The sequence below is a fragment of the Haliotis cracherodii genome, unplaced genomic scaffold (genome assembly GCF_022045235.1).
Source record: "Haliotis cracherodii isolate W230 unplaced genomic scaffold, xgHalCrac1.p SCAF_21, whole genome shotgun sequence".
In the NCBI taxonomy this organism is placed as follows: Eukaryota; Metazoa; Mollusca; class Gastropoda; order Lepetellida; family Haliotidae; genus Haliotis; species Haliotis cracherodii.
In genome coordinates this window covers 9,049,499-9,076,797 of record NW_027266277.1, presented here as the reverse complement: position 1 = coordinate 9,076,797, position 27,299 = coordinate 9,049,499, and the positions used below count along the sequence as shown (strand labels likewise).

At 39.2% G+C, this 27,299-nt stretch overlaps 1 protein-coding gene across 5 annotated transcripts in view; it reads left to right on the top strand.

Moving 5' to 3' along the window:
* The first annotated feature begins 9,431 nt into the window (after positions 1-9,431).
* Positions 9,432-27,299, top strand: part of LOC139470831 (polyhomeotic-like protein 1) — a 29,586-nt gene continuing 11,718 nt past the window's right edge. For 2 of the 5 annotated variants that reach the window (XM_071253142.1, XM_071253140.1), the window contains exons 1-6: positions 9,437-9,490; positions 10,350-10,592; positions 11,230-11,333; positions 15,129-15,197; positions 22,635-22,830; positions 24,359-24,414. In XM_071253142.1, coding sequence (XP_071109243.1) covers positions 10,382-10,592; positions 11,230-11,333; positions 15,129-15,197; positions 22,635-22,830; positions 24,359-24,414 — 636 coding nt within the window. In that variant the 5' untranslated portion in view covers positions 9,437-9,490; positions 10,350-10,381. Of the gene's footprint in view, positions 9,491-10,349; positions 10,593-11,229; positions 11,334-15,128; positions 15,198-22,634; positions 22,831-24,358; positions 24,415-27,299 lie in introns of all 5 variants that reach the window. The other 3 variants (XM_071253141.1, XM_071253143.1, XM_071253144.1) reach the window with 3 other exon arrangements.

The following is a 27,299-nucleotide window of genomic DNA, read 5'->3' as shown; positions in this document are numbered from 1 at the left end:
GTGTTGTCCACTCTGTACACTGTAGACCACTGTGTCCCACTGGAGTGGGAAGGTGTTGTCCACTCTGTACACTGTAGACCACTGTGTCCCGCTGGAGTGGGAAGGTGTTGTCCACTCTGTACACTGTAGACCACTGTGTCCCGCTGGAGTGGGAAGGTGTTGTCCACTCTGTACACTGTAGACCACTGTGTCCCGCTGGAGTGGGAAGGTGTTGTCCACTCTGTACACTGTAGACCACTGTGTCCCGCTGGAGTGGGAAGGTGTTGTCCACCCTGGAGTACACTGTAGACCACTGTGTCCCGCTGGAGTGGGAAGGTGTTGTCCACTCTGTACACTGTAGACCACTGTGTCCCGCTGGAGTGGGAAGGTGTTGTCCACTCTGTACACTGTAGACCACTGTGTCCCGCTGGAGTGGGAAGGTGTTGTCCACTCTGGAGTACACTCTAGACCAGTGCATTAGTCCTGCACCCCAGCTCCCTACCACAGTCACTAACTACACCAGTAATACCAGGTAACTCATGTCTCCAATACATTCATTTCCATGTTCAACTTTGTTCCCATCAATCACAGCGCATGGTCTACGGCGACACAATTTGCTTTGCTGAGTTGTATCCCTTGGGTGTGCAAAAGAACCTATGATCATGGGTTCGAGTCTCAGTTCACCCTGATTATGTTTCAGGGTTTTTCAGCACCATGCCCGTGCTCGTGGGTTTCACCAAAGTGGTAAATGTCTGAGACCTGCATCACTTCAGGCTTTCCTCCCACATCAAGCTGATGTGTTGTGATGTAACTGGAATAGTGTTCAAAACGCATTAAACCCAACTCGCTCACTCCTATCAATCACTCTGTAGTAAGACACTGCTTGCTTCCCCTTTGCTGAGCTAAGGAAGTCAATGGTAGATTATTTCAACAGAGAAATGAAATTAGCACAACATGAAATGTTCAGTTCTCTCCAACATAAATGTTTGGCAAAATGTCATATTGAAGTAATCTTTTCTCTTTTACTTAAAAATTCAGTTATAAACTTCATTCTGCATCCTTCGTTCTGAAGCATTTCCATCCTGAGTCATTGGACATCTTCCACCATTGATCTTCACCCCACATACACTCTTTTAGGAGAGAAACACGAGGCATCTGTAAGTGGTGTTTTACTGTTCCTCCCAAAGCAAATAACACCTAACTAATTTGGTGTTTTATTTTTGTAGTACAGAATTATGCAATGAACTGTGAAGTTGGTACGATTCTTCTGGTTGTTATATTTTGTTACAATTCATGCTAAATCTGTTTGCCAGTTATAAAAGTTCTACTATATCCAGTTTTTCTCCTATTTGTTGCAAAGTTCTACTGAATATATCTTATGCACAATCTGAAACGTGAAATACAATCAAATAGAGATTGAATGGAAGTATTTCTTCAGTCACTTTAATCAATGATTTATTTAAATCATTATATGTCAAGATAATTATTTATCAAAGTATAACTTGTTGCTTTAAATAAACAGAATTCTAACTTCTTAAAGACTTACTTGACCGTTCTGTTTGAATATGTTTACTACTTGTAATGCTCTTAAAGCTTTTAGCATTTAAACAAGTTTCCCAGTGATGAGAAGAAATTGAAAAGGTGTTACAGTTGGTACTCCTCTCTGTTTCTTCACAAGCTCTGTGAATTACTGAAGCCAGGTGTATTGTGATCACACACAGGGTGGTGGTTGTAGGGTCTGGGGGAGGCAGGTAGGGTGTACCAAGCACAGTGACATACTCCTTGCTGTTGTCTGTGAAACCAGGACACCACATTTATTTACATGAATACTATTTTTAGTTGCCATGGTGAATAAAGGAATAAAGTTGATGCTGCAAACTCGCAACTGTCAGGTTAAATTGTTTGATAGGCATTACTTAGAAGTTGACGGATGACAAGATAGACACAATTTTTATGGATAACAACTTCTTTAATCCTTATACCGAAACGTCGCCTTTTTGCTTGACAACGGTATAAGGATTTATACCGAAACGTCGCTTTTCACAGTATTAAAGAAGTTGTTATCCATAAAAATTGTGTCTATCTTGTCAACTGTCAGGTTGTTGTAAGGGATTTGGAGAGGTCAACTCACAACCTGAAGATTTGTGTATATTGATATGGTGGATGTAAGTAATTACGGGACTGGTCATTTATTATAGGGAGCTAGGTGTCATGACAGCGAAAGAGAGGGATTGCCAAAATGTATTGGAGGGGCAGTGGAGGGTCAGGAGGAAATATTACATCTATTCTGGGGGCATGAAAACATGTTACATAAAATGAAATGGGGGGAGGGGTTGAAAAAATGTGATAGTCTTAGACCAGTCACACACACCCTATAATAAATTACCAGTCCCTAAGTTCAATGCAAGAAATATATTTGAGCCTCACTCATCAGCTCCTATGAGAGTGTGTTGTGATGCAGTGCTTGGACTGGGAAGGACTGGGAAGAAGGGTCACCTGTCAGAATAGGTGTCATTCAAGATGGTGAATCAGTAATACACAGGGCTATGTTGCGATACAATATGTGCTGGACTGTGACACAGTTAATCTCAGTCTATGGAAAGTGTTCTGTGCAAGTACTGGTGTAGTATTCAGCTTGCTTGATATGCACATCTGTATTCAATAAAATAATTGTGTAAAGCTAATAAAGGTTTTGTTTGTTTTATGTTTCTTACATGTAGTGTGTGTTTATTCAGTGATAACCTGTTCAGTTTGATGATCTAGGCCCTCTCTAAATGAGTCTAAAGGGTCACTGAACATCATGCAAGGATATGTTTTTTATAACTGTTGCAGATTATCCATTACAAGACTGGGGTTTCACACACTCACACACATGCATTCACACACAAGCAGAATGCAGGTCCCTCCTCATCCCTACACTATGCACTACTCATGGATCACTGACAGGACAACCCCCTCCTCTACCCTCTCTCTCGAAGGATCACTGACAGGAGAACCCCCTCCTCTCCCCTCTCTCTGCACATGGATCACTGACAGAAGAACCCCCTGCACTCCCCTCTCTCTGCATATGGATCACTGACAGAAGAACCCCCTCCTCTACCCTCTCTCTGCACATGGATCACTGACAGAAGAACCCCCTCCTCTACCCTCTCTCTGCACATGGATCACTGACAGAAGAACCCCCTCCTCTACCCTCTCTCTGCACATGGATCACTGACAGGAGAACCCCCTCTTCTCCCCTCTCTCTGCACATGGATCACTGACGGAAGAACCCCCTCCTCTCCCCTCTCTCTGCATATGGATCACTGACAGAAGAACCCCTCTTCTCCCCTCTCTCTGTACATGGATCACTGACGGAAGAACCCCCTCCTCTCCCCTCTTTCTGCACATGGATCACTGACAGAATAACACCCTCCTCTCCCCTCTTTCTGCACATGGATCACTGACAGAAGAACCCCCTGCTCTCCCTCTCTCTGCACATGGATCACTGACAGAAGAACCCCCTGCTCTCCCTCTCTCTGCACATGGATCACTGACAGAAGAACCCCCTCCTCTCCCCTCTCTCTGCACATGGATCACTGACAGAAGAACCCCCTCCTCTCCCTTCTCTCTGCGCATGGATCACTGACAGGAGAACCCCCTCTTCTCCCCTCTCTCTGCACATGGATCACTGACGGAAGAACCCCCTCTTCTCCCCTCTCTCTGCATATGGATCACTGACAGAATAACACCCTCCTCTCCCCTCTCTCTGCACATGGATCACTGACGGAAGAACCCCCTCCTCTCCCCTCTGTAAGACAAAGGGTTAACTGTGACGTCATACACATGTACGTAATTGATGACGTAACACGCATGTACCACACCGGATGACGTAGTAAACTATTCTATGAACCCGCCATGCTTGTTGTTCAATATATTACCGAAGGGTTAATTAAAGACAGAATTGTCTGTGGTGTACAAAGTGACAGTATGAGGATGCGCTGATTGAGAGAACCTGACCTAACTTATACTCGTACAGTTGACCTGTGCAGGGCTACTGAGGCAAGTGCACAACAATTCTGAGTGAAGAACAAACAGAGTCAAAACGTTCATGCCATTTATGCACGAGGCCGTGCACGAGGAGGCACACGCGAGACAAGGAAGAACAAAAAGCAGAGGACATTATGAAGACAGGCGAAATGCACAGTATCCAAGATGTAGGGCATGTGGCTATAATCACATGAAGGATAAATGCCCAGCTGCAGGAAGAATTTGTGACAAGTGCGGTGGCAGACACCACTTTGCAAGTATGTGCAAAGCAAGACAGCCTATGTCAGAGATACGAGACCGCTCTGACAACAAAAACAGACATGTACATGTTGTGGAGAATTCAGAGTCTGAAATTGAGGATTTTGACCAACTATTCATAGGAATGCTGGAGTCAGATTGTGAAAATGAGGACTGGAAAGAAACTCTGACAATTAACAAGAAACAGGTAGAGTTCAAGCTTGATACAGGGGCACAGTGTAATGTCATCTCCAAACGAGTGTATGACAGTTTTAAACTAGTAGATGAACAGTTGTCAGAATCTGAAACAAGACTAGTTTCATATTTTGGATATAAGACGGCCCCACTTGGACAATCAAAGCTAGAGTGCACACACAAGAAAATTGGTTACAAGATACTGTTCCAAGTTGTCAAAGACGACAGACCTAGCATTCTGGGAAAGAAAACATGTACTTGATGCAACGCATACAAGCAGTTGAAAGACCTGTGTTACCAAGTCCAGAGGTGAATAAAGATATTCTGGGAGAAATTCAACGGGCTGGGTTATATGCCTGGAGAACATCACACTGAACTTTTGGATGATGTTACACCTGTTGTACATCCACCAAGAAAAGTGCCAGCAGCAATAATGGGTAAAGTAAAAACTGAGCTCAACTGAATGAAGAAGCTTGGTGTCGTTGTCAAACAGACAGAACCAACCAGCTGGGCGAACAGCATGGTTACTGTAGTCGAACCACACAAGACATGCATATGTATAGATCCTAAAGATCTAAACAGGGCTGTGAAAAGAGAACACCATACCATGAGAACTGTGGATGAAATCATGTCACGCTTACCTGGTGCTAAAGTATTCACTGTTCTGGATGCTGAGTCCGGCTTCTGGCAGATCAAACTGGATCAAGAAAGCTCCAAACTGTGCACCTTCAACACACCATATGGTAGGTACCGCTTCACAAGACTACCTTTCGGAGTTAAATCAGCTCCAGAGGTGTTCAAGCAAACAATGTCTCAGCTACTAGGGGGCCTTACTGGTGCAGAATGCAGCGTTAATGATGTGCTAGTGTGGGGTATAGATGTACCGCAACATGATGAGAGACTGTATGCAGTCCTGAATAGGATACAGTCAAGTGGTCTGAAACTTAACAGATCAAAGTGCAAGTTAAGAATGACAGAAGTGTCATATGTTGGACATCTTCTGACAAAGGATGGACTAAAACCGGACCCTGAAAAGGTGAAGGCTATTAGAGAAATGCCAGAGCCTGAAAACAAACATGACTTGATGAGATTCCTGGGTATGATTCAGTACCTAGGAAAATTCATAGCAAATCTCTCCAGTGAAATTGCGCCACTGAGGGAGTTGATGTCAAAAGACATTGCATGGCACTGGGAAGAACCCCAGAGAAAATGCTTCAAGAATTTCAAGAAACCAGTGACAGACACTCCGGTACTTCAGTACTTCGATGTCACTCAACCAGTAATATTGTCAGTTGATGCCAGTTCCGAAGGACTAGGAGCAATGCTCATACAAGCTGAAAAGCCAGTTGCGTTTGCATCATGATCACTAACAAGTGCACAGAAGCGATATGCACAGATCGAGAAGGAGATGCTGGGAATCCTGCATGGGTGTGAGAAATTCCATCAATATTGTATATGGAAAACCTGTCCTTGCAGAAACAGACCACAAGCCCCTTGAAGCAATCTTTCGAAAACCACAAAGATTGCAGAGAATGTTGCTCCGTCTGCAGAAATATGATCTACAGGTTACTTACCGTCCAGGTAAAGAACTTATCATTGCTGAAGCTCTAAGCAGAGCATATCTCCCAGCTGATGACAATTGGTTCGATGAGACAGAGTTTGATGTGAACTTTATATCACAACTACCCTTGAATTCATCTTGAGTGGAGACATTCAAGTTGGCCACAGCAGATGATCCACAACTACAGCAATTGAAATCTGTCATTCTCATTGGATGGTCGTCGGACAACAAAGATGTTCCAGCTTGTGTACCACACTTCTGGAATATTCGTGACGAACTGACTGTTGTTGGGGATATTGTCTTCAAGGGAAACAAACTAGTTGTTCCAAGGGCACTGCAAGCAGAAATGTAACCAAAAATTCATGAAGCACACCGGGGAATAAGGAAATGCAAGCAATGAGCAAGAGATGTACTCTTCTGGATTGGAATGAACAAACATATCAAAGATTTTGTATCACAGTGTACAATCTGCAATGAGAATGAAAAAGAGCAACACGAAAGAGCCATTGAAAACCATGACATACCAGAAAGACCATGGGCTAAAGTTGGTGCGGTCTTGTTTGTATACAAAAACAGTGACTACCTGTTGTGTGTGGACTACTTTTCAAAGTACCCAGAAATTGTGAAACTTACTGACTTGTCAAGCAAAACTACTATCACAGCACTGAAGTCAGTCTTTGCTAGACACGGAATACCAGATGAAATCATGACAGACAATGGTCCACAATTTTCAAGTACTGAGTTTCGCAGATTTTCACAGGCATGGGAATTCACCCACATGATATCAAGCCCAACATATTCACAATCGAATGGTCAAGCTGAAAGGTCAGTACTGACTGACAAGTTGATTTTGAAAAAGGCAGAGGCAAGTGGAAGAGATGTTTACTTGTCCCTGCTTGAGTACAAAGCAGATGCTGATGGGCCAGCGTCTGAAGAGCCGCTTGCCTGTGTCAAAAGCACAAGATCACTCCCAGCTTCAAAGACAAATTGAATACAGGCAAGATCTATAAAAGTACTACTATGACAGAGGGAGCAGAGAGTTGTCTCCCCTGAATCTGGGACAATATGTCAGAGTACAGGAGAAGAGCGGGTGGAATCCTGCTGTTGTGACAGCAGTCGACCCTTCACCAAGATCATACAAGGTGACAACTAACAGTGGCAAAGCATACAGACGAAACAGACGTCTCATCAGGACAACAGCGGAAGACTTTGGCAACATGAAGGACAAGCAAGAAATCACTCCAGAGTTAGATAACACTAAAACAGTAAAGTCTGAAACCCAAGACGGTCCAAAAGAAAATGCCATGGAAAACACAAAGCCAGTAACGACCAGTTCCCAGAAGATATCAAGATTGAATTGTTTATGTTCTCAGTTACCAGTTCAACATTCTATGTTCATGGACTTTAAAGTGTTAAAATTTAGTTAGTTTCACTTTCTGAAGAAGGGATATGTAGGATAAAGGGTTAACTCTATCGTCAACAGTGACATCATGTTTATGGACACTAAATTGTTAAATTTCGTTTGTTTTCACTTTCAGAGGAAGGGAGATGTAGGATAAAGGGATAACTGTGATGTCATACACATGTACGTAATTGATGACGTAACACGCATGTACCAAACCGGGAACCCCCTCCTCTCCCCCATCTCTTACTCATGGATCACTGACAGGAGAACCACACACACACACACACAATGAATACTGACCCCCCCCCCCCCCCCCTCTCTCTCTCTCTCTCTCTCTCTCTCTCCAGATGGATCACAGTCAGGACGCACCACCCCACCCCACCCTCTGCATATGGATCACTGACTGCATGGTGTCATTATTTAAGCAAATGACAACATTGTACACACTGACTGACTGAATGGTTGAAGCACTGTGCCGTGTATGGAAAGAAGGCGTAAGTAACGCACAGTTGGTCAGTACATGTCGAATGTTATTGGAACCATATCACTAGATGCGCACGTAAAATGTTCATTTTCACTTCAAAACGCATATGGCTGTATCGTTCCTATTCGCCACACGATTGTTTATTAAACCACGGACACTAAATAAACTCTCGGAAGTTGCTTTAAAATGTCAATTTGTGAACAACGCTCCGTCCACACAATCCTAGGCACTGCTATTCAGTGTTACCCATGAATAATCGTTTTGACGACATCGTGTACGCAGAGACCATATAATATAATAATCTATTATATGGTCTCTGGTGTACGTTACTCTACACCATGAATTGGGCAAATTACATACCATTACTTGTGTAGAAGTGGGAGGACTCGATCATCAGTTTTGTCAATCGGTGCCTACAGTCCCAGTGTGCATGTATAGATTATTACATTGAGAAGTGAAACGTCATCCCCATGAATGTGAATACAGAATACTCTTGCTGTTCATCTCAGCATCGTCATGCATGTTATGTCACCATGGCGGACGCTACCCCACATCAAACACTACACAGCCACAGAAATCTTAGGACAGATATGCCCCATGGCAAGCGAGGTGCCATGGTGGATGGATGTTGTTTTGCCGCCGCAGTCGGCGTTATTCCAGTCGGCCGGACACACACCACCACCACTACACATGCTGATACACACACTCACACTGGATCCGCCACTGGAAATATAATGATAATTGTGCATCAGGTACATGTGCGAAAAGTTAACAATGCACGGAGTTATTTTTCACACGTTTTCAATTTGTAATAACTTGGTATTTTTTAAAGTTCGACGTAAAGAGGGATAACGTGATCGATATTCACCCGATATAGAAAATGCACATGATATTGATAAAAAAAAAGGTGCTGGGGGGTGGGGTGGGGAGCTGTCAAGGTAAAAAACCATAGTCACTCACCCCTTATCGATTACATATTTTTAGTTGTTTTGTTTTTATTTTCACTGTTATTTTTTTCTATTACAACTTATTTATAACATCCTGAAAACATTTATAGGTCACTCATTCAAAGACACTTAGCCAATGAATATGTCAAAATAACTCTCCACGCAGTGCGTAAACTATGAATATTTTGTCACAGGTTAGGGTTTGTGGGTGTAGACATCGTGAATAAGAACTATCCAATAGTGGTCAGATGATCTAAGGGAAGCAACTCAAATTTGATTGTCTATGAAGCCCTGTGCTTTGTTATAACAATTTAGAGGATCATGATATCGATTGCTTCGTTCATATTGACAATGGCTTATATTACAGTGTATACAATACGTGTAAGACTTGATATGCACGTTTATTTGGGTGTTTTTTTAATGTGTGACAAATTTTAAGCAACAGACAACATCAATATTCTCGTTGGAAATTCTCTTTCCGGATAGGTATTTACTGAGCACCGCCCTCTTTGTCTCATCCAATGAAATTGATGTTTGATATCCTTCAACCAATCAACGACGAGCAGGTGCCAGTGACGTATAATAATAGAAGACGGCTGATAATAGGTCAACAAAATGGCCGTCTGTTAATAAAGTCAGAATGCAAGTTCTTTGTGAGTATATTGACGATTTATTAATATTAAGTAATGCTTTCGCAAAAACAACATTGATGAGTCGATAGACAAATATTATGTTGATTTATTTAACCTGCTTTTGTTTTAATTGCTGTTAAAAGAATACCTAAATTTTACCCCAAAACGAACGACGGGGCCGGTAGACAAATCTTCCCCATGGGGGGTCATTGGCCCTGAATAACAGGGGCAGATAAGTAAGGAAGGGTGTCTAGATCCTCCAATAGATCAACATCACCAAACACCCTCCTAACCATTTCAGTGAATGTATCAGAGTGCAGCTATATTTGAATCCACCAATGCAGCCACGAACAGACGACATAACTGAAATATTTTAGTCATATTTTAACGGAACATTTATCTCTGTAGAGTTTTTACCGTATTCTACGCTTGTCTTCCTACTCCCCAGGAGTAAAGTACAATGCGAAAGATGACAAAAAACAAACGAAGTGTTGAAATCCCAAAGCAAAGATAACCCATACCAGGATAAACTGGTTTTGACGACACTCATTTGTGCCCAGCTGTTATTACCAGCTTTTTGGTACTGATAGAGAATTTATGATAAATACTGCAGCATTTTACTATTTACGTTAATGAACAAGTTACTATGAATAGCTAAGCATGAAAATATTAACGTTTCTTTCTAATACGGCAGCATACATTTGGCAATGATTTATTATGTTTATGAATTAATGGCAATCTATTTATAAGCATCAATATCTGTGGAAATGAAACATTATTTTAATCGTCAAATAGAGTTTCTTTGATTTAACCAACTTGGCAATAGTTTAATAAGTTTTGTTAAGTTTATTTACAAACAGTGGTAACTGATTGTTTCCAGAAGACTAAGAAAGAGGACGGCAAACTGAAACCATGTCTGAGCAGCGAACAAGCACCAGCACCCCCGGAACGCCTACAGCGCCACCACAAGCACCCCCAATAGTGACAATGGCCAACATTCGGTCCTCGTCAGCCCTGTCCCAGATCCCCCAGGTGCAAGTGATTCCCCAGCCAATGCACAGCCCACCCTATCTCTCCAATTTCCCCTACAACCCTCAGATCATGCTGCAGAACGCCGCAGTTGGTGAGTGCCAACTTTCCATTTGCCTCAGTTTTTATTTTCTTGTGACCCCAAAAAGAACTACTGTAGACTGGTCGACCAAGGTTATGGCTATACAGTATTGTATCCCAATATGAGGCAGTGCATTGATTTACAAACCCTGCATCTCGATACATATGATTCATTACATAACAAGTTGTGTTGGTGTAAAACATTTGAATAACAAAAAAATGGTTATTTCCTGGTTAGTTATGAATATGTTTCAACTCAACAATATCCCATCTTCGAGCTCTGAAATTGGAAAACAAATGTTTCAGGGTTGTGATTCACATGCAAAACGGAAGAATATAAAATAATAGTACTGTATCGGAATACGAATCGTATCACACCCATAGTATCAGGATACATACTGTGTTGTGACCCCACCCTATCATTACCGTGATTACACCTCCAGTACACATGCTCAATAGTTATGTGTTGTATGATTCTAATGGTAGCACTCTCAACACTATCTCTGTGCATCCTCAGAGTTTGTCAGCACCATTCTTGTGCCCTTGGTTAGGCCTCTCTGATTCCGATCTGCCAGCATGTCATGTGTAGCTGAACTCCTCACAGCCACAGCTAACCCCAACTCACTTGATGTTCCTGTCTTTTCTTCCAGCAGCCATGGCCCAACAACAATTGAACATGGCAGCTGCAATGCAGGGAAGGCCTCCCTCAGTCAGCCCAACAAGCCCTGGCTTGATGTCACCCACATCGTCACAGGTGAGCAGCTTCTCCTCCTTATTTCCCTGTATGTCCCTGATCGGTATGGGTAGTTTGGATGGACTTGAGTCCCTGTACACAAGCACCCAACCAGGGGAGATAACTCTCATCTTCACTTCTGTTGCAGACAAGAAAGAGAAACAAAACAGTTTCTGAGTGCATTTTGACATTTAGCAAAATGCCAAGATGTTGATTGTGTGTCATATTGACACACAGTCTTACTGTCATCAGTTGTGTTGAAGTATCTAAATGTGTAACTGGTGACATACGTTGTTGCTACTGATTTTCTATTGATGTGTTATCAAGAAAAATGATACAGCGAGTATGGTTTTACCCTAATGTTAGCATTATTCCAGAAATGGGCTTCATGGGTATCAATGAAGGGAATCAGACCTGGGGCTTTAGCCTGGCTCCCTGAAAAAAAGAAATGCGGGTGATATTGATGTACTTATATGAAAGACATTTGCACATAAATGATATGTGAAGAATGAATAGGATGTCATTTGTAGAATCATCAAAATGAAGCAAGAACCAAATAACTAACACAAATATTACAAAACGAAAAAGAAAAATGAGAACCACAAGATTGGTCTGAGGGAGAATGACAACTTTGGAATATTGTTTTGTTCAGTGATGATTTATCCATATATATGTACTGTTTTGTTCAGTGATGATTTACCATATATATATACGGTTTTGTTCAGTGATGATTTATCCATATATATACGGTTTGGTTAAGTGAATGATTTATCCGTATATATACGGTTTGGTTCAGTGATGATTTATCCATGTATATACAGTTTGGTTCAGTGATGATTTATCCATGTATATACAGTTTGGTTCAGTGATGATTTATCCTTATATATACGGTTTTCTTCAGTGATGATTTATCCATATATATACAGTTTGGTTCAGTGATGATTTATCCTTATATATACAGTTTGGCTCTGTGGTGATTTATCCATAGATATACAGTTTCTTTCAGTGATGATTTATCCATATATATATACGGTTTTGTTCAGCAATGATTTATCAATATATATACAGTTTTATTCAGTGATGATTTATCCATATATGCTGAAAGACAAAAGAAACGTCACTTCTGAAAATTCTGATAAAAGTTAACAGACACTGGCAGTTACATGTTCTGTGGTCAATAAACTCATTTAACGTTCTACTGCTTCTTTTTGTTGCCTTAAAGTCCATTTAACAATTGAGTTGAAAATGGAGTGCCTTGCCCAAACGCAGCCTACAAAAGTGCAATGGAACTCAGTTGCGGAAAAGTCTTGTCAAAAACATGATGCACGTGCATATCGTGGATGGTATGGGTATAAAGGACACCCAAAACTGTTAAGCTGGCTTTTGTTATTTCGATTCATCAGCCATGCCAAGATTATCAGGAAATGAGAGACAACAAGCGATTGGAAGACTGCAAGGAGGCCAGAGTGCACAGGTCGTTGCAAATGCATTCAATGTCAACGTCAGAACGATATATTGTTTGCAACATTGCCACAACACCATCGACGACCGAGTGCGCAGTGCTCGTCCTAGAGTCACTACTCACAGACAAGATCGGTTCATGATACGCCAACATCTGCAGAACCCATTCCGAATGGCCACTGAAACAGCTCGGCAAACCATTGGCAACCACCAGCGTGCCATCAATGATCGTACAGTCCGACGTCGCCTTACTGCCAACAACATCTCATGCCACCGTCCTGCTCGTGTACCCATCCTGAGAGATCGTCACTGACAGGCCCGACTGCAATGGGCCAGGCAGCATCAAAATTGGCATCAACAGCAATGGAGAAGAATCGTCTTCACTGATGAAAGTCCCTACTGTGTTTCAAAGGTGGATGGCAGTCAGGGTCTGGCAAAGGATCGGCGAACGTTATGCTGATGCTTGTGTTATGGAACGAGACCCGTTGGGCGGACCAAGCATCATGGTTTTGGGTGGAATCGGACTGAACCAGAGAGTAGGACCTGTGGTCTTTTAGAATATTGGTCCAGGCAGGGGTAATGGCATCACAGCTCTCCGCTACATTGACCAAGTCCTCATATCGAGCCTTTTTTTGCCCGTCATCAAAACAACACCTTTCAGCAAGACATCGCCCGTCCCCACACTGCTAGAGTCACCAGGGCCTTACTCCAGCAGCACAACATCCAAATCATGCCTTGGCCTGCCCTCAGTCTGGATTTGAATCCCATTGAACACTTGTGGGATGAGATCCAACGCCGACTCAAAAACGTACGCCCAAGGCCAAAAACGGCAGCAGAACTGTCTATAACCCAATGGCCTACATTAACAGACTTGTCCACTCCATGTACAGGAGATGTGTGGCTGTAGTCAACGCCCGTGGTGACCACACCAGGTACTGATTTTGAACCCCAAAGCTGTGATGTCTTCTGGTGCCTCCCCAAATTCACAATTCACAAAAACATTCCCCAGACTGTAATTTCATGTGGGTCAAACACTGACTTTCTCCGATGTCTTTACTTACATATATAAGCATTTGAAAATAAAAATATTTATATGATACATCTACATGAGGTTTCTTTTGCCTTTCAGTGTATATCGGTTTTGTTCATTGACGATTTATCCATATATATACGGTTTTGTTCTGTGATGATTTATCTATATATATACAGTTTGGTTCAGCGATGATTTATCCATATATATATATATGGTTTTGTTCAGTGATGATTTATCCATATACATAAGGTTTTGTTCAGTGATTTATCCATATATACAATTTGGTTCAGCAATGATTTATCCATAAATATACGTTTTTGTTCAGTGATGATTTATCCATATATATATATATGGTTAGGTTCTGCGATTATTTAATATATGGTTTGGTTCAGTGATGATTTATCCACATATATACGGTTTGGTTTGGTGATGATTTATCCATATATATATACGGTTAGATTCAGTGATGATTTATCCATATATGGTTAGGTTCAGCGATTTTTTAGTATATGGTATGGTTTCTGTGATGATTTATCCATATGTACATACGGTTTTGTTCCATGATTATTTAATGTACGGTTTGGTTCAGCAATGATTTATCCATATATAATATATACAGTTTCATTCAGTGATGATTTATCCATATACGGTTTGGTTCAGTGATGATTTATCCATATATATACGGTTTGATTCAGCCATTATTTATCCATATATATAAATATGGTTAGGTTCAACAATTATTTGATATAGGGTTTAGATCAGTGATGATTTATCCATATGTACATACGGTTTTGTTCTGTGATTATTTAATGTACAGTTTGGTTCAGTGATGATTTATCCATATATGTACGGTTTGGTTCAGCGATGATTTATCCTTATATATGGTTTGGTTTAGTGATTATTTATCCATATATATGCAGTTTGGTTTAGTGTTGATTTATCCACATATATACGGTTTGGTTCAGCGATTATTTAATATATGGTTTGGTTCAGTGATGATTTATCCATATATATACGGTCTTGTTCAGTGATGATTTATCCATATATATACGGTTTGGTTTAGTGATGATTTATCCACATATATACGGTTTGGTTCAGTGATGATTTATCCATATATATACCTAATAGGGGTGTGGGTCCCCGGGTAGTAAATTTGGACTCATCCCAGCCCTAATGTACAGAATGTGTATTCCTTCTCAATCCAAAAATCTGGTTGTGTATCTTAAGTTTTGGGGAGTACATATAGCAAATGATGACCCAAGAATAACAGACTGATGAGACACAAATTTAGTAATTGTTGTTCATAAGAACTTTTGATGCAGGTCGGCTTGGCTGTAGACTGGACAGGAGGAGCCATGCTCACGGCTCACCCATCACAAAGACATTTGACAGTAAAACATTCTTTATTCAACTTGATAGACATCTGATTATTTTGTTAGTCACAAACACATTCACTGTTGGCATAGGCAGCTTGGGACTGGTCTACCCTCTCTTCTGTACACTGGAAACTTGAGTCTTGGTTGACTTTTGAGACACAGATACTTGAGTCTATTATTAGCTCAACTGACTGATACTCAATTTGTATGTGTCTGTTGTCAATAAACACCTTCAAAATCACTGCGCTGATAAAAGCCAAAATGAGGCATGCGTGTTCCCATCAATAACGATATCCCAATTTGTTCAAGAAGTTCAATTCCGATGTTCAATATTGCCACCACCACAGCCACTTATGGTGTTATACAGACATAATTTCTCAGTTAAGTGGACCTCTATGGGCGGCCATTTGGTAAAAAAATACAAAGTTGAAATAAAGGACAAAAGTATGCAATGATAGTCAAATGTTACAAATAAAGTAATAAATGTTACTGGGTCATTATCAAAATTTGTACCCCGTTTGGTCCTCTTGAATAAACAAAAATAAAACTTGAAAACTTTTAGTGATTTAACAAGAAACATCGGAACTTATCAAACAGTTGGGTAAATTATGTCAACACAAAGAAACATATTTTTGAAATATTTCAAATATACTGGAGAAACAGTGGAAATCTATTGTCCTTGGTGTAACCATTATAGTTCCCAATCTTTTGCAGAAATAAAAAATAAATACAATATTTCTTTCGGTGTGTTATTCTAAAACTAATATTTTACCTCTGCCTAGAAAAGAAAAAGAATCTCACTTTTAATATCACCACGTTTTAAAGCCTGGATTATCACTCTTTGTGAGAAGTAAAAAGAAAAATTTATGATTTAGGCATAAAAAGGTAAAAGAATTGGTTCTCAGGCTTTTGAATATATAGTGCAGGCAGGTGGTGTTTTTTTGTTGTTTTTTTTGCTTTTGCATGTTCAAACAAGTCTTATATTGGACAGCATTGTTTTAAAGTAGTAGGATTTTTTCATTTTTTTTAAAAATGGAAATAAGACTCTGGGACACAGAGAAGAGTAAGGCTAAAGAAATAATAGTCTTAGTTCTCTATTATTATTTTTATCCTTACTCTTCTCTGTGTCCCACACATTACCAAAATGATTGATATAATTTCAATATTCTGTTTTTATTGAACATATTCCTTGTACTTGTGGAAAATCATGCTATGTGTGTTAACCTGAATCATTTTCAGAATTTCCTGTGGTAATGCCTCTGGTATTTGCAATGGCGTCAGACATTTTCTTTGAAGTTAAAACTGCTGGTTTGGGGTAACACCAAGGACATATTAACTCTTTCAACACCGTAGGGCGGTTTTCCGGCCAAGAAGCATCAAGTCCCCAGACACTGTAGGCCAGTTAACCGGCCAAGCCCTAGTCACGTCAAAATAGTATATATTTTTATGGACCTATCTGTAATATCATTCAGTTATTAAATCTATCACATTTCATAATGACAACGGGTCCACATCGAACATGTCAAAGAGCAAAACAAAGACGTTTTAAACAAATCTTTAAATATAATCAACAAAAATATATCTAAAAGTAATCAAACTTACATCTAAATTATTATTTCCATCTTTTCGAGCGATTGCGTGTAATGTAAGTCAAATGACATCTCGGCTTTCGTCGCCTTGAATTCTTGGCTCGGACACGATGTTTAATGTAAAAATATATGCATGAAAAATCTTTGTCACACCTTGTAACATAGCACGATACATTCACGATGTTCCATATTTTTAATATATATCGTGATTTCCTGCTTAAAACGTTCAGAGTAACACGATTTAACAAAAATCTTCTGCCAACTTCTGAAATTTATCAAACACGAGCTTGGTATCACAGCTGTAATTTGATTGGCTGCCTCAGGTCACGTGCACAAAATTGACTAATCACGAAGTTTGTAGCAGATTTCAGCAAGAAAGCGTCATTAGAAAACAATTTTAATCCAGTGAAATCGCTTGTTATAACTATGGAAAAAAAACAGGCGATGTTACGAGTGTGTAGATGAAGGAATAAGCTTTCCAGCAATGTGTCATGCTATTCTTCGACGGACGGGTTATTCGAAAACTGGGGTATTTCTTCATGTTACTGAGTGGACAGCCGCTGTTATCGGGGAAATGGGTGATGACAGAAACTATTTATAATTCTTTTTAAAATGATTTTCCAATTACGTAAACAATGAAAATAAAACAGAAATAGGTAAGTGGATTTGATGAAATCTTATATTTGCCGAAAATCGTCAAGTTTTCGCTTCCTTGGTCTTTAATCTGGATGTTAACAATGTGTTAGCTTACATTTTTTATTTACAACGAACTTAATTAAGTTGTAAATGCATATTTTAAATAATGTGAAAAACATAACTTTCATATTTATAAACCATAGGATCAGACCTTTCAAATGGTGTATAACATGTAGTAGCAAATATATTTTACAAGCAAGTATTTTCTTTGACAAATGTTGGCTTCATCTATCACACAAGGGTCTCTGGGAACTCGGTGTCCCTGCAGTGAACACTTCTGGTTGACTGGTGTTGAAAGAGTTAAGTAACACCAAAGACATTTAGTGATTTAAGTTAGGGTGTTTTCATAAATTTAAGTGTTAATGTGTGTTAGAATTGTAATTACAATGGTACATTTTCTCCACTGTAAACATATTCTCCAATGTGAACATTTTCTCCACTGTAAACATTCTCCACTGTAAACATATTCTCCACTGTAAACATTCTCCACTGTAAACATATTCTCCACTGTAAACGTTCTCCACTGTAAACATATTCTCCACTGTAAACATATTCTCCACTGTAAACATTCTCCACTGTAAACATATTCTCCACTGTAAACTTTCTCCACTGCAAACATACTCCACTGCAAACATTCTCCACTGTCAACATTCTCCACTGTCAACATATTCTCCACTGTAAACATTCTCCACTGTCAACATTCTCCACTGTAAACACTCTCTACTGTAAACATATTCTCCACTGTAAACATATTTTCCACTGTAAACTTTCTCCACTGCAAACATTCTCCACTGTGAACATTTTCTCCACTGTAAACATATTCTCCACTGTAAACACTCTCTACTGTAAACATATTCTCCACTGTAAACATATTCTCCACTGTAAACATGTTCTCCACTGCAAACATTCTCAACTGTAAACATATTCTCCACTGGAAACATTCTCCACTGTAAACATTCTCCACTGTAAACATTTTCTCCACTGTTAACATTCTCCACTGTGAACATTCTACACTGTAAACATTCTCAACTGTAAACATATTCTCCACTGTAAACTTGTTCTCCACTGCAAACATTCTCAACTGTAAACATATTCTCCACTGCAAATGTTCTCCACTGTAAACATTCTCAACTGTAAACATATTCTCCACTGTAAACATGTTCTCCACTGCAAACATTCTCAACTGTAAACATATTCTCCACTGCAAACATTCTCCACTGGAAACATTCTCCACTGTAAACATTCTCCACTGTAAACATTTTCTCCACTGTAAACATTCTCCACTGTGAACATTCTACACTGTAAACATTCTCAACTGTAAACATATTCTCCACTGTAAACATGTTCTCCACTGCAAACATTCTCAACTGTAAACATATTCTCCACTGCAAATGTTCTCCACTGTAAACATTCTCAACTGTAAACATATTCTCCACTGTAAACATTCTCAACTGTAAACATATTCTCCACTGTAAACATATTCTCCACTGTAAACATATTCTCCACTGCAAACATTCTCCACTGTAAACATTCTCCACTGTAAACATATTCTCCACCGTAAACATATTCTCCACTGTAAACATTCTCCACTGTAAACATATTCTCCACTGTAAACGTTCTCCATTGTAAACATATTCTCCACTGTAAACATTCTCCACTGTAAACATATTCTCCACTGTAAACATATTCTCCACTGTAAACTTTCTCCACTGCAAACTTTCTCCTCTGCAAACATTCTCCACTGTAAACATTCTCAACTGTAAACATTCTCCACTGTAAACTTATTTTCCACTGTATACATATTTTCCACTGTAAACATTTTCTCCACTGTAAACGTTCTCCACTGTAAACATATTCTCCACTGTAAACATATTCTCTACTGTAAACATTCTCCACTGTAAATGTTCTCCACTGTAAACATATTCTCCACTGTAAACATTCTCCACTGTAAACATATTCTCCACTGTAAACATTCTCCACTGTAAATGTTCTCCACTGTAAACATATTCTCCACTGTAAACATTCTCTACTGTAAACATATTCTCCACTGTAAATGTTCTCCACTGTAAACATATTCTCCACTGTAAACATATTCTCCACTGTAAACATTCTCCACTGTCAACATTCTCCACTGTAAACACTCTCTACTGTAAACATATTCTCCTCTGTAAACATTCTCCACTGTAAACATTCTCCACTGTCAACATTCTCCACTGTAAATGTTCTCCACTGTAAACATATTCTCCTCTGTAAACATTCTCCACTGTAAACATTCTCCACTGTAAACATATTCTCCACTGTAAACATATTCTCCACTGTAAACATTCTCCACTGCAAACATTCTCCACTGGAAACATTCTCCACTGTAAACATTCTCCACTGTAAACATTTTCTCCACTGTAAACATTCTCCACTGTGAACATTCTCCACTGTAAACATTTTCTCCACTGTTAACATTCTCCACTGTGAACATTCTACACTGTAAACATTCTCAACTGTAAACATATTCTCCACTGTAAACTTGTTCTCCACTGCAAACATTCTCAACTGTAAACATATTCTCCACTGCAAATGTTCTCCACTGTAAACATTCTCAACTGTAAACATATTCTCCACTGTAAACATGTTCTCCACTGCAAACATTCTCAACTGTAAACATATTCTCCACTGCAAACATTCTCCACTGGAAACATTCTCCACTGTAAACATTCTCCACTGTAAACATTTTCTCCACTGTAAACATTCTCCACTGTGAACATTCTACACTGTAAACATTCTCAACTGTAAACATATTCTCCACTGTAAACATGTTCTCCACTGCAAACATTCTCAACTGTAAACATATTCTCCACTGCAAATGTTCTCCACTGTTAACATTCTCAACTGTAAACATATTCTCCACTGTAAACATTCTCAACTGTAAACATATTCTCCACTGTAAACATATTCTCCACTGTAAACATATTCTCCACTGCGAACATTCTCCACTGTAAACATTCTCCACTGTAAACATATTCTCCACCGTAAACATATTCTCCACTGTAAACATTCTCCACTGTAAACATTCTCCACTGTAAACATATTCTCCACTGTAAACGTTCTCCATTGTAAACATATTCTCCACTGTAAACATTCTCCACTGTAAACATATTCTCCACTGTAAACATATTCTCCACTGTAAACTTTCTCCACTGCAAACTTTCTCCTCTGCAAACATTCTCCACTGTAAACATTCTCAACTGTAAACATTCTCCACTGTAAACTTATTTTCCACTGTATACATATTTTCCACTGTAAACATTTTCTCCACTGTAAACGTTCTCCACTGTAAACATATTCTCCACTGTAAACATATTCTCTACTGTAAACATTCTCCACTGTAAATGTTCTCCACTGTAAACATATTCTCCACTGTAAACATTCTCCACTGTAAACATATTCTCCACTGTAAACATTCTCCACTGTAAATGTTCTCCACTGTAAACATATTCTCCACTGTAAACATTCTCTACTGTAAACATATTCTCCACTGTAAATGTTCTCCACTGTAAACATATTCTCCACTGTAAACATATTCTCCACTGTAAACATTCTCCACTGTCAACATTCTCCACTGTAAACACTCTCTACTGTAAACATATTCTCCTCTGTAAACATTCTCCACTGTAAACATTCTCCACTGTCAACATTCTCCACTGTAAATGTTCTCCACTGTAAACATATTCTCCTCTGTAAACATTCTCCTCTGTAAACATTCTCCACTGTAAACATATTCTCCACTGTAAACATATTCTCCACTGTAAACATTCTCCACTGCAAACATTCTCCACTGGAAACATTCTCCACTGTAAACATTCTCCACTGGAAACATTCTCCACTGTAAACATTCTCCACTGTAAACATTTTCTCCACTGTAAACATTCTCCACTGTGAACATTCTACACTGTAAACATATTCTCCTCAGGAATCATTAGGCATGTTTTCACCAATGATTATTCCTGAATTATTCAAATATGATTTTCAATGTTGGAAAGCACTTTTATGGCCATTACTCTGCCATATTTGATCCTAATGTTTGATTAGTTGGACAGGGCTCAAAATAAGCTTTTGTTGGTTCTAATCCTCATTACTTATGTAGAAAACATTTGAAGATCAATGCAAATGTCAGTTAAAACTTCCCATTGTTGTTTTGAAAAGAATAGAGGTCATGTAAATATAGAAATAACCTATAAAGAGCATGGGGCTAAACGCTTAGTTTTACATTTTTGCATTGAAAACAATGTTAATACGCAGTGTTCAAGTACCACTGACATTGGTATTTTCCAGTTTCCTTACTTAGCTTGGAGTACTAAATAAATCCTTGTCTCAGAGTTTTCACTTATCAGATCAAGATCTTGTCAATTTTATGTCAGTATTTATGTACGGTTTGTATATCATGCTTGTGGTGGATCATCAGTCAATGGATACATACAGTATTCATTCTCTTAATGTTTCGTGTCAATACGGGGAATGAAATATTGATTTATCATCTCATGGGATCATTAATCTTAACACCCAAGTGATGAAGGTTATTTCATGTGCTCAGTCAGGTGTGTTCGAAATAAGTGGGTAAAGCAAAGACACTGATCCTCCACCTTTGCATGATATGTCAGAGTATATTTCGTGAGATTAACAATAATAACAGTTAAGAAACTAAATTTCCATGATCACCAAGAACAAATGAAACTGAAGGTTTTGTGTGCTGTCCAGAGTTGTCCCTTAGATTCTGCTTGCTCATTCACCATGTTCATCATCAGTATAATGTGTACTGACTGTGTAGTGTATGAATCTATGTCACTCTCCAGGTCTGTATGTGGGGGCCCAGTTGTCTGAAGCACCACGCTTGGTTGGCCTGCCATGTTTGTATTGCCTTTTTTTTTAAGGCAAGATTCACCCTGATTGGTTTATTGACACCATGCCATGCTCAGGCATTTCACTATGTACTGGAGACCTGCATCTCTTCTGGCAACTCCCACGTATTGCTGACACGCCAGGATATAACTGAAATATGTTGAGAGTGGTCCCATCACTGTTTCATCTTCCATACTTCAGCCTAGGTGACAGATGTTTATGCTATATCCCTCTATGGACTGGGAAGCAGGTACAGTGTCATGACGTCTGTTTGCAGCCAGGGATGATTGTGACCACTTCAGTAACAGCCACTTCAGGGAGCAACGTCAACAGTGTCAAGGGGTCGACCAATGGGAACAAGTCTCAGTCCATACAAGGGCCCACTCAAGGCCAGGCAACAGCACTCGTAGGGGGCAAGCCTGCTGTGATGTCGGCCCAGGCTGCTGCCCAACCTCTAGTGCTGGGACAGATAGGTAGGTGTGGCAGTGGCCCTCGGACCAACCAGAAAATAACCAGAGATTCAATAGTTCAGTGATTGAGGGCTCGATAATGAAATTAATATTGATTGCACCAAGTGCACATTGACATGAAAAACTAGTTGCACCTTGTCCCATAAATTTACCAAAATATATAAAATCTCAGATGTCTGATGAATGTGTCATGTTTTTAATAGTTAGTACTTATTGTTACAGTCTAAATATCATAATGTGAAACAGTGGTCAACCTCAGGGATTAATCTTCTTTAGTGACATTGCACTACATCGTCTTGAATATACTTGCCAAATGCCTTTGCTGCCCCGGAACGTGCATCCAGGGCCCCACAGATGGCTGCGTATTTATTGACTGAGTGAACATGATGTTGTACCAGCATTTTGTTTTGTTCCATCAATGAACTTCAGTTCATACCTTAATTTATCAGATTGCTTCTGAATTCAAAATTTAGAATGATACATTATATCGTGATGCGTTTCCAAATATGGCCTTGTGCATCGCAAAATACCCGACCCCAGTATTGAATGTGTTCAAAGATTGATGTTGTGTGGGTGATTAAGGGTTAGTGAAGACACAAACTTTGAATGTTTTTACATGCAGTTAGTTCATGTCGACATAATATCAGGCTGCACTGGGGCATGTTATGTACAGCTAAATGTAACAGTATACATTGGACCTTTATATTGGCCGTTAAAGCTGAACAGATTCAGCCCAGTTATTACTCATCCTGGGATGGCTTCTTCACCCACAAATCTATGTACTGTACAATGTCTGTGCTTCAGCATTACTCCTACTTGGCATGTGGGATGAAATAGGTGTCCAGAACTCCTTGCTTGTAGGAGCTGACTCAATGAGGAATTCGTTATTTTAAGTCTCAATAACGAACACGGTGCTGGCTTGTTTTTCGTTATTCAAAAGTACTGAATAACTAAACATCTTTGGACAATGTAAGGCGAATCTACTGTCATATTAAATGAGTTTCAGTATATTTCACCACATTACTGTAGTTTAATATACAGCCTTTGAATAACAAACCCGGTGCTGGCTTGTTTTTCGTTATTCGTAATAACAAGTAAAGAACCCGCTGCTAACTTCAGGCTCCTCAATGAGGATCGACTACTTACAATGTTACACACACCCAACTGTAGGGTGTAACACACTGAACCTTACTTACTGTAATAAAACTATATCATACACAATACCTTCCTTTTCCTTAAAAATTATATATCATAACAAAAAGGATTTGCTCAACTTGATCCCCACCCCCCTCCTTTGGTGGTGTCCCAAAAGTCCACAATCCTAGTTTCAATCAACTTTGGACATCAAAGCCTTCTGCCTTAGTCAGTGTGCGGTAAAGTGCAGAGAGTATTTATGCTTCCATGAATGATGTTTCTGCACAGGAAATCTGTTGTCCATGTTGTCAGCTGCAGCTGTTACCCAGAGACAGGATGTGCAGCACTAATTGTCCCATTGTGTGTTCAGTGCTACAACTGAGTATTGCACTTTCAGGTGCCGTGTTCTCGGGACAAGGAACGAACAACCCTAACTTTGTGGCCCAGGTGGCGGTGAGTTGTATTCTTGCTGTTGTGCTGTGATGATGGACTCAATAATGTTCACTGTCTCTGACAGTGTTGAAATCAATAACTTGATGGAGTCAGTAATTAAGATGACGAAGTACTGCCAGTATACTTCCTTTGTCTGTTGTGTCAGTGGTAGACAAAGAACTTAGCAACTGCTCCATGTTGTGCCCTCAAGGTTTTTAGTTCACTTATGTACAACAATTTATAGCCCTGTGTTTACCTTGGGGGATGTTTGCTTGTCGGCATTTAGAGTTTAAAACTTGACTTGTTATGGGTTTGAGGAAATTATATGGGGCCATGGGGGATGAAATACAGAAATAATTATGAAAATATTTTTTGAAACATCTTTAACTGTAAATTATTACACTAAACATGTTTATGTTATTCTGCAATAATCATAACAGAGAGCCACGCCCTGCCCTAGACTGGGGTTTACATGCCTAGAGTGCTTGCACTCTTCACCTGCAGCCAGTAGCAGGCGAAGGCCTGGTACCAGTCTCCCTCTAGCCGACCTATTTCCCAATTCAGCATTCGCTGCGGTGAATGTTGACCCATTTCCATGTAGCAAGATATTAGCTCTTTGTGACAGTGTCAGGCTATAGGAGTAAACATATAACCATTAGGGAGATAACTCTCATACAGAAGTATGGTTCGTGGTTAAAAATTGCAAACGCACACTCACAACATCGTGGGTTTCAACTTAACAATATCTGCATGTCTCCATGTGCAGATCTACTTCATTATAAAATAATATTACAACATTGTAGCTATTACTTGGAAAGATTAATTATGAAACAATATTAATAACTTTACCTCTCTAGACATACCATTGTCAACAGTATCATGTATACCACTATGATTGTGTCATGTAAATACCCCAGGTTCCTTGAAAACCAAACAAATGTTTCAGGAAATCTTTGTCCTGAATACATTTACTAGGTTTATATTCATAATATTTTGTTTTCTTCTTGTATATTACATAAAAATTTAACTCTTTCAACACCGTAGGCCGGTTTTCCGGCCAAGAAGCATCGAGTCCCCAGACACCGTTGGCCGGTTAACCGGCCAAGCCGTAGTCACGTCAAAATAGTATATATTTTTATGGACCTACCTGTAATATCATTCATTTTTTAAATCTATCACATTTCACAATGTCTGAAATACATATTCCATTTCAATTTATCATTTTTTATCGATAAATTAAAAAGTTATTCACTATTTCCCGCAATGTTATTGAAAATAAAATTCTCGGACACACATTTTGACAACGGGTCCACATCGAACATGTCAAAGTGCAAAACAAAGACGTTTTAAACAAATCTTTCATACAAATTAATAAATAAAATCAACAAAAATATAACTAAAAGTAATCAAACTTATGTCTAAATTATTATTTCTATCTTTTCGTGCAATTGCGTGTAATGTAAGTCAAATGACATCTCTTTCGTCGCCTTGAATTCTTGGCTCGGACACAATGTTTAATGCAAAAATATATGCATGAAAAATCTTTGTCACAGCTTGTAACCTAGCACGATACATTCACGAAGTTCCATTTTTTTAATATATATCGTGATATAACACGATTTAACAAACATCTTCCGCCAACTTCTGAAATTTATCAAACACGAGCTTGGTATCACAGCTGTAATTTGATTGGCTGCCTTAGGTCACGTGCTCAAAATTGACCAATCAGGAAATTTGTAGCAGATTTCAGCAAGAAAGCGTCATTAGAAACCAATTTTGATCCAATGAAATCGCTTTATATAATTACGGAAAAAAACCAGGCGATGTTACAAGCGTGTAGATGAAGGAATAAGCTTTCCAGCAATGTGTCACATGCTATTCTTCGACGAACGTGTTATTCATACGAAGCCTCGAGAACTTTTTTTCTTCTTCATGTTACTGAGCGGATAGCCGCTGTTATCGGGAAATGGGTGATGACAGAAACTATTTTCCAATTACGTAAACAATGAAAATAAAACAGAAATAGGTAAGTGGATTTTTTTAAATCTTATATTTGCCGAAAATCGTCAAGTTTTCACTTCCTTGGTCCTTAATCTGGATATTAACAATGTGTTAGCTTACATTTTTTATTTACAATGAACTTAATTGAGTTGTTAATGCATTATTTTAAATAATGTGAAAAACATAACTTTCATATTTATAAACCATAGGATCAGACCTTTCAAAATGTTGGCTTCATCTATCACACTAGAGTCTCTGGGAACTCGGTGTCCAAGCTGTGAACACTTCAGGTTGACTGGTGTTGAAAGAGTTAAACTGAAATGTGCCCTATTCTCATTCCTGATTCTGAAGCTCCCACATGCAGGTTACTATTTGTTTTATCCTCTGGGTTACACATGTGCGCTTTTTGATAGTATCGGTATTTGCATTAATAATGCTACAAACATTCTTTGAGCTGTGTTGATCCTCTGGATCAAAGTTATCTTGTTAGATTATCATGTTAGTTTTTAGTATTTATGCTGAAAATATTGAATATAAATAAAGACGGTATCTTTTGTCTTTTATATATATACTATTGACATTTTCAACTTTTGACTACATAAGTTGGTAACCATTGGTAACCCTCCCTTAACACTGACATGTGTCTTGTATTACCAGTGGGTCTGGCCCACCAACCCAGGCTGTGGGACCAGTCCCTATACCATGTATACATCAGGGATGTGAAATCTCCGCGGAAACGCAGAAAACTGTTTTTTAAAACAGTAGTCCTCGGGGGGAAAAATCATCTTCCACACAAAATATAATCAAAGATAATAAAAAATATTATTGTGATTCTGGACAACCATCTCGGATTGTCCTGTTTTCAATCAGAGCTTTCAGCATCATATATACCTTTATTATTATTC